Source organism: Dama dama, chromosome 8 (assembly GCF_033118175.1).
Source record: "Dama dama isolate Ldn47 chromosome 8, ASM3311817v1, whole genome shotgun sequence".
Classification (NCBI taxonomy): domain Eukaryota; kingdom Metazoa; phylum Chordata; class Mammalia; order Artiodactyla; family Cervidae; genus Dama; species Dama dama.
The window spans coordinates 19,559,057-19,568,046 of record NC_083688.1 but is presented as its reverse complement, the minus strand read 5'-3'; the positions used below and the strand labels follow the sequence as shown (position 1 = coordinate 19,568,046).

General features: G+C 47.1%; 2 protein-coding genes across 2 annotated transcripts; one reads left to right on the top strand and one right to left on the bottom strand.

The window, feature by feature from the left end:
* Positions 1-3,735: 3,735 nt before the first annotated feature.
* LOC133060498 (small cysteine and glycine repeat-containing protein 8-like) lies at positions 3,736-4,047 on the bottom strand. Its single transcript, XM_061147971.1, has one exon. The coding sequence runs from the start codon at positions 4,045-4,047 to the stop codon at positions 3,736-3,738; it is 312 nt and encodes a 103-aa protein (XP_061003954.1).
* Positions 4,048-5,891: 1,844 nt separating this feature from the next.
* LOC133060407 (small cysteine and glycine repeat-containing protein 9-like) lies at positions 5,892-6,605 on the top strand. Its single transcript, XM_061147890.1, has one exon. The coding sequence runs from the start codon at positions 5,892-5,894 to the stop codon at positions 6,195-6,197; it is 306 nt and encodes a 101-aa protein (XP_061003873.1). The 3' UTR covers positions 6,198-6,605.
* The last annotated feature ends 2,385 nt before the right edge of the window (positions 6,606-8,990 follow it).

Here is an 8,990-nt window from a genome sequence, read left to right as displayed (position 1 = left end):
TTCAGATAACCTAGTGAAGATCCAAATTCTCAGTAGGATTACAGAAAGCAAACTGTTCACCAATTGAGGTATGGTGGAGAAGGAAATGGCAGCCCACTCCAGTGTTCTTGCCTGGAGAATCCCAGGGACGGCAGAGCCTGGTGGGCTGCCGTCTGTGGGGTCGCACAGAGTCGGACACGACTGAACCGACTTGGTGGCGGCGGCGGCAGACTGTGAACTCAGAGTGCTCCTCCTACACTCTCCAACCTCCATCACACCCTCTCCCCACCCTGTCCGTGCACAGAGTCTGTCTGACTTCCTTGTGAATTTCATGGTAGTTTCATGTGATGGGAATTAGTGTGGACCATGTTCAGAAGGAGGGAGAGAGCAGAGCATGTCAAGGAAAGCCAGGAACCAGGCTGCATACCTGGACCACATCGTGAATACAACAGCAGCATGTTTCTTTCATTTAAACATCAAGAATGATTCATTACACAGGTTCACCTAAGTCACAGCATCTCTTTAGGCCTACAGCTCAACACCCACAGAAACACATGTGGTTGATACTCATCACGCATTACCGAGAGAGTGTATATTTTTGCAAGGGCTGCCATAACAAAGTAGGACAAACTGGGTGGCTTAAACAGGAGTTTGTTTTCTCACAATTATGGAGGCTGCAAGTCCAAGATCAAGTTCAAGTTCCTCAGCTGGAAGATCCAGATTTCAGTGGTTAAGTTTCTTCTGCAGCCTCTCTGCTTGGTTGCAGATGGCTGTCATCTTGCATGTCCTCACATGGTCTTCCTTCTGGGCATGTCTGTGTCCTTACTTCCTCTTCTTAGAAGGGCACCGGCCATGTGTGTTTAGGACCCACTTTAATGATCTTCTTTTAACTTAATTATGTCCTTAAATATTTTATCTCTACATATAGTCAGGTTCCAAAGCACTGGGGTTAGGGCTTCACCTTCAACATATTGATTTGAGCAGGAGTGGGGGACACAGTTCAACTCATAAGAAAAGAGCAACACAACCTAGAAATGTCATATCACATGTCCTTCATTCATGTGATTTTGCTAGTGACCTATATTTGCTTTGCTTTTTGTTTTTCTGTAGCCTTAATGGATTTACACATATCTTCTTTTCTTTATCAAACTGTCACCTATCTACCTGAAAGAATGGTGTCTTCTTGGTATCCCCCTGTAAGACCCAGCTCCATGCCTGGCAAATAAACATTCAGTAATGTCAGTGGTTGACTGGTTACTTGGGTCCCTTTCTCACAAATCAGTGTCAATGGTGAATATGACACCTCCTTCATCCTGACAGCCTCACGTCTTTTATTGACAGTGACTGAAAGCAAATGCACATGTCTAATGAGAGGGACAAGGGACTAACAGCCTAAAAAGGGTTCTATCTTCCATAGGAGGAGTGGCTCTATCTCCAGAATTCGTCTGCTCAGCCTTTCTTTGTGGGAGAACTGCCTCAAGGATCCCCAGTGAAGAAAAGTTGGGTAAGAAAGATGGATGGGGCTTCTCTCTTGACCACTCCCTCCCAGCTGGGAATAGCCATGTGACGATCGCAGTTCTAAGGGTGAAGTATGGGACTGGAAGGATGAGTCAGAGGGCAGGGGTCCCTGGGATGAATCCTTGTGGCTGAGATTAACTAAGGGGAGGTTGGGTAACCAGAGAGTACTAGAGACTCAGAACTCTTGGAGGTGGGGAAAAAACATGAAAACAGAGTCAGATGGCTGCCAAAACCTACCTCGTCAACTTAGAATTTGGGGAGACACACCCCCTCATCACATGCTGTCTTCTGAATTCCAAGGAGTCGAGAAGAAAGACCTCCTTTGGAAGTCTTACCTGACATGGTTACTTCACTCATGTCTCCTTTGATTATTTCGTCCCATTTGGTTAGTTCAACCCGTTTAAATATCTGCCTTGTGCCAGGCTCTGTGTAGAGGGACAAGAAGATGCCCCAAGTGAGCCTGTGGGTTGGTGCCAGAATGTCCTTCTGGGAGACGTTTCCTAGGGGCTTGGCTTCCCTCAGGCTTGACTCTCCTGTCCGACTCAGCTGGGAACCCCGAACCGACCGTGATGGATTAAACAGCTGGAGTGTGCAGAAAAGGGCCAAGGAGAGATATGGGAAAGTGACGGAAGGGGTGTTTGGGGACACATTTTATCATGTATATGGACTCTTCAGGGAAAGGGGTGCATGAAAGTTGCCCTTTTTGATTGTTTGGATACCGATGCTCACAGTCTCATGTTATAACAGAGGGCTGATCTTGTCGTTTGCAGAGGCTGGTCTCAGACATCCATGGTGCTGGTCTTGGCTAGAGCTGAACTTTGTGGTCTGGCTCTGGGAGGTCTGAGCTGGATGATATGGATGCTCAGTGAGGGGGATGCCTCGTTGGAAAGCACACATGAACTGTAGAGCTAGTGGCAAAGGAATGTGCGGGACCCAATGCCTCCATTTATGTTGCTTTTTGAAGTTGTTGCTGTTGTTGTTGTCTAGTTACTAAGTCGTGTCCAACTCCTTGAGACCCCATGGAGTGAGTGTAGGCACCAGGCTCCTCTGTCCATGGGATTTTCCAGGTAAGAATACTGGAGTGCGTGGCCATTTTCTTCTCAGTAATGAGGCATGACAATTATGATCAAAATGCAGGAGAAGGAAACTCTATGAGGAGACGAAGAGTGATCATCATAAACGTGAGCCTAAAGGTGACCATGCTCCTAAGTGACCCCATGACCATGCAGGATCTGTACAAATATTTACTGATGCACTAAGACTTCTGCTACTAAGACCCTATCCAGGGAGAGATTTGGGGAGAGTCTAGCTTACTACATTGAAGTGCTAACACTGAGGATGTGCCCCTAATCCCTTGCTTCTTTATAAACCCACAAGGATTATTCATTCACTAACTACATCTATGACAAAAAATCTATTTAGTTTTTGATTCATTACTGTCTTTACTTATGTAACATCTGCCTTGTCTATTGAGATCAAAACACATTTCTCTTGATAGACTGTTGAGAGACTGGAAAGAGAAAAGAGATGGATCTTGTTTTAATGCAAATCCAGGTCTCCTGTATTGCAGGCAGAATCTTTACCCTCTGAGCCACCAGGGAAGCCACAACTAACACTAATGCAATTTGTTAAGACAACAGTTGCTTTGTGTATACAGGGATGCCAATGCAATGGTGAAAACAGGACACAAACAAACACAAAGTTAGAGGCATTTTGAGAATGTGGAACATCAACCATCTTGACTCAATTTTATTGAGAACATGATTTGAACAGTAATTGACAGAGAAGGGGGCTTCTCAGGTGGCACAGTGGTAAAAAATCTGTTTGCCAAAGCCGGAGGCCCAGGTTTGATCCCTGAGTTGGGAAGATCCCCTGGAGTAAGATATGGCAACCCACTCCAGTATTTTTGCCTGTCAAATCCCATGGACAGAGGAGCATGTCAGGCTACAGCCCATGGGATCACAAGGAGTCAGACACGACCGAGCGACTGAATGCACACACCCACCCACCACCCCCCCACAAAACAGAGAAGACTACACATTTATTACTTTGGTTGGTGTTTATTAAATGCAGGCAGGAAAACAGAAACTCCAGAAATGTGAGATTTCCATGGACTGATGATAAGGATCCAGCCATGCTTGTGACTTACAAGTCAAAGAGGAGCAGACAGAAGGGAGGGAGGAGTCTTACCTAGAACATGGCTCCCTGCAGCAGCTTCCCAGAAGCCAGCCTGGCAGCCTAGTGGCAGCACTGCTTGTGGCAGCAGCACTTCTGCTGGCAGCAGCCCTTCTGCTGGCAGCAGCCCTTCCCACACGAGTTGCAGCTGCAGGTGCGGCGGTGGCAGCAGACCACGGGGACGCTGCAGCAGCCCCCGCAGCAGCCGTAGCAGCAGGGGCAGCAGCTGGTGCAGCAGCCCACCCGGTAGCATCTGCAGCTGTTGCAGCCGCCGCCGCAGCCGCCACCGCAGCCGCCGCCGCAGCCGCCGCCGCAGCCCCCGCCGCAGCCCCCGCCGCAGCCCCCGCCGCAGCTTCCACAACCACAGCAGCCCATGGTGTCGGTAGAGAGGACTCAGGAGAGGTGAGGAGCGAGACTCAGGAGGTGAGGGAGGTTGAATGTCCCCTTCATCTGGAGGGGACCCTTATATACCAGCCCTGGGGACAGGAGAGGGAAGACACATGACCACTTCCTTGTTGCTATTTGTCTGGATTTACATGGAAGACTGCATCATCTCTTATTTACTTCCCTTTTAGATATCTTTGTCTTTACCCAATTTTCAATGTTGTTTTTTTTTCTTCATAAAACTATATTCCAATGCAATTTGAAAAGGCCTCAATGTTCCAGGGAAGCATGCTGAAAACTGGTGTCCACAGGAATGGGCAGACTTCTCCATCATCCCGCAATACCAGGGGAACATCACTGAGTGTGAGCGCTGGGCGGGGTCATCTGCAGCCCGCACCTGCCACTGAACAGCCCCCAGGCCAGGTGATCTGTGAGCTTCCAAGGGGGTTGGGACAGTGAAGCTTAAGGTACAATCCCTGACCTCAAAGAGTTTGCAATATAGTGACATTAGAAGCTGGGGATGTGAAAATGGCCACAAATTCCAAACAAGGCCAGATGTTGTGATCAGGCTTTGTGACCAGTGGGAACTGCTGAGGCTAGAAGTTTTCATTCTTCACCTCTTCATTTGACGTGTATCATTGTGATTTGTCTTCTCACAGCCAGGCTGTAATGATTCTTTTAAAAACAGAAATATTAGATTGGCCATAATGTTTGTTCAGGTTTAACCTCACATGAAAAAACCCAAACGAAGTCTTTGGCCAGCCCAACAGATCCTCTGAAGAGTCTGCATACTAATAGTGTAGTTCTTGGCACGTGTAGCTTTGGATAAGGGACTGATTTTGTCTTTGATGATATGACATCAGTTGATGTCTGAGAGAAGCACCCCTGTGTAAGTAGCTGACTTACATTTTGGGGGGAGGGGGAGTCAGGGAAGATTATGACTTGAGTCTGGGACAAGTGACACTGGAGGTGCCTCTGAGATGCCTGCAGGGAGAAGGTGGACTGCAGGTTGGCTAAGTGTGGAATCTGAAGAAGATTCCAAGCTGGATGTGCGCATCCGAGGAACAAATCCAGGCATATACATGGGGAAATGGAAACCACAGGTGTGGACATGAGCATTCAGGGAGATAGTGTAGAGTGAGAGAGGAGAGCGTGGATCAAGGCTTCTAGTAGACATCTTTTGAGGTTACAAAAAGGAAAGAAGTTAATTTCATTCAAAAACAATTTTTGGAAATAGAGCTGTGAACATGTAGCTTCATAAGAACTAAAAGGGCCAATGTAATGAGGCGGAAAGGACACAATACTAACAAAGGGGAAAACTTTGAAAGAGAATTGCTTGTTCAGTGTGGGCATTCACGTTGACTTGCCTGCCTCTCAAAATTTCTGTGAAAGCAGGGTGATTTCCACTAACTATTTGGAGAGAAAACCATTAAGGAGAAAACAGAATGGGAACTCATAGCAATCCAGGACCTTCTTAACTCAGAATCTTAGACTCAACTGTGCTTCTACAAAGATCCCCTCCACCAGGTTAGCACCTCTTGGCTTGTTTCTAAAATGATTGTAAAGAGGAAAGCTAAAATTAGCAAATGTTCTTGGGTTAAATGTAGTCCATAAGAATGTGAACAAGGAAGAAGCCTAGACAACCCTATTTGGAAGCTGCAATGGCAGCAAGGAGGAAGTGACCACTGGTCATGAGTCCCGGGTCACTCCCTCTCCCGTCTCCCAAGATGGTATATAAGGGTCTCCCCCAGCAGAAGGCGGCATCAGACCCTCTTCACCTCCTGAGTCTCCCTGCTCACCTCTCCTCTCTACTCAGAGTCCTCTCTACCGACACCATGGGCTGCTGTGGTTGTGGAAGTTGCGGCGGCGGCTGCGGCGGGGGCTGCGGCGGGGGCTGCGGCGGGGGCTGCGGCGGGGGCTGCGGCTGCAACAGCTGCAGATGCTACCGGGTGGGCTGCTGCACCAGCTGCTGCCCCTGCTGCTACGGCTGCTGCGGGGGCTGCTGCAGCGTCCCCGTGGTCTGCTGCCACCGCCGCACCTGCAGCTGCAACTCGTGTGGCTGCGGCGGTGGGAAGGGCTGTTGCCAGCAGAAGGGCTGCTGCCAGAAGCAGTGCTGCTGCCAGAAGCAGTGCTGCCACTAGATGGGCTGCTCTTCGGGTGCTGCTGGTACCCATCCTGTTGGTAAGATTTCCCGCCTTCTCACCCGTTTTTCCTCTACTTTATGGTCCTGGACCCTCTTCCTGGCTTTCTTTGGTACCACAAATCCCTTCATCTGGAAAGTTTCCCAACTAAAAAGGAAACATCTAATGGAAAAATTCTGTGTGCAGCCCAGTACCTGAGTGATTGTGCACATCAGTAAACTCAGCCGAACGAAATCTTGATTCCTAATGTTTGGTTTGGTGGATGTGAATACATCCAGCTGAATAGCACCATGCAGCTCCTTCCTTGATCTACTTTTCCCTGCCTGCAGGCATGGTTTTCTTTTTTCCCTTTCGTGTTCTTAGTTATCCCATAATGTTGTCCAAATTTCCTAATAAAATAAAAACTAGATACCCATAAGAAAGCAGTCTTTTGTCTTCATTGTGTTTTGATCACACTGATTCCTGGTTTGTCTGTTCTGAAACTTCGGAGAGAATTTGTCTTTGAACAAAGCCTTTAGCTCCCTCGCAGTGGCAGCATCGCAAGCAAAGGTCATATAAGAAGTTCTGCCAGGTCTAGGGGGACCAACCTCTCTTCCCAGTGAAACATCACTTTGCCTCCGTGACCCCTCCCTCCCTTACACCCTAATGTGTCGACTCCTCCGTTTTATTGATGCAAACTGACATGGCCCATCAGCAGCTGCTCTGCAAGCCAAGCATGGCCACTCTCTTCAGGACCCAAATACAGAATTCAGTGGTGGGAATAAGACTATCTGAGCTTGTGATGGGTTTCTGTTACTGATATATTCAATCTTTTTCTTTGCTTCTTCCTGTTCTTTGTGTGTGATGTTTTCTTTTTTCAATTTTTTTCAGTACACTGCAACATTCAATAAAAACACACTGAAATATTTAAAAATAAAACACATTAAATTGCCACAAACTCTCCCAATGCCTCTATCTTCTCAATTATCTTTAGCAAAAGTAATAAATGAAGGAAAGGAAGGATGAAAGGATATTAAGGGGAAAGGAAGCTTTCAATGCATTTTTCCAGGAGGAAGACTTTTCTTCCACTGGTTAAATTTCATTAAAAGCAACAGGGTAACTGCTTTTTTTCCCCCTTCCCTTTCCTATTCCCTTCTTTCTCTCCCTTCTCCTTTTAGCTGCTTTTCCTTTTCTTTTTCTGATTATTATCTGTGGTCTACAGTCATATCAACCTGAATGCACCTGATCATGTCTGATTATTTTCTACAACTTTTTCCAGTTGTTGAGATTTTGCTGTTTCATTAGCAGTAGAGATGGGAGGCTGAGGAGATCTGGATCACAATAGTTCAGTCTTTTCACTTTGATGCAACCTCTATGTTCAAAAAAGTGGAAAAAATCCAGTGTGGACAACAGAAAAATAAAACAAGTTAACAGTAACTGCTAAGTCACTTCTGTCTGACTCTGTGCGACTCCATCCCTGGGATTCTCCAAGCAAGAACACTGGAGTGGGTTGCCATTTCCTTCTCCAATGCATAAAAGTGAAAAGTGAAAGTGAAGTCACTCAGTCATGTCCCGACTCTTTGCGACCCCATGGACTGCAGCCTACCAGGCTCCTCCATCCATGGGATTTTCCAGGCAAGAGTACTGGAGTGGGGTGCCATTGCCTTCTCCGAGTTAACAGTAAAGCTGGGCTCAAAATCAAGACAAATATCTCTGTGGAGGAGACTCAGAATGGAAATGCAGAATACAAGGTTGCATGTGTTGGGTTCTGGGCCTGTCAGTGGGCTAAATGGAGAGTGGGGATGTGGTAGTATAGCCAATATATCTCACTTGATATGGGGGACCAGAGTCAGGCTCACTTTTGAGGTTAGGTGCCAGGGTGGGTCCTCTTGGATCTTAAAAAATAATCTACTGCTCTTTGTTGCCTGGGGCTATGGCTTCTAAACTGCTGTTCACCAGAGACACTGGTTTTGATGCTTTTGAACTGTGGTGTTGGAAAAGACTCTTGGACTGCAAGGAGATCCAACCAGTCCATCCTAAAGGAAATCAGTCCTGAATATTCATTGGAAGGACTGATGCTGAAGCTGAAACTCCAATACTTTGGCCACCTGATGCAAAGAACTGACTCAATGGAAAAGACCCTGATGCTGGGAAAGATTGAAGGTTGGAGGAGAAGGGGACGGCAGAGGATGAGATGGTTGGAGGGCATCACTGACTCTATGGACATAAGTTTGAGCAAGCTCCAGGAGTTAGTGATGGACAGGGAAGCCTGGCATGCTGCGGTCCATGAGGTCAAAAAGAGTCGGACACGACAAAGCAACTGAACAACAATCTTGCTCAAGAATCACCTATGCTATCCCATAACTACTATGGGATGGGGCAGGAAAGTTAACTATTAATACAAAACTTCTAGACAGGAAGACGCAAAGAGAGTGGGGCATTGAGGCAAGAAGAGAAATAGACGAAAATAATACCAAAAACACCTCCCTGCAAACAAGTTTCAAAAGCTCTTTATCGTGGAAGCCTCTAAGATGGTGCTCATGATTCCTGCCTCAGGTTGACTCGTGAAACCACCTCTGTTGAATATTGGCTGGTCTAATAGCTCATGATTACAAGTTTATTTCTTTAAAAATAAAGACTTACTAAGGCATAACCACCGGCTTCCCAGGTGGTGCTAGTGGTAAAGAACCCGCTGCCATGCAGGAGACATGAAATGTGGGTTCGATCCCTGGGTCAGGAGGATCCCCTGGAGGAGGACATGGCAACCCACTCCAGTATTCTTGCCTGTGAATCCCATGGACAGGGGAACCTGGT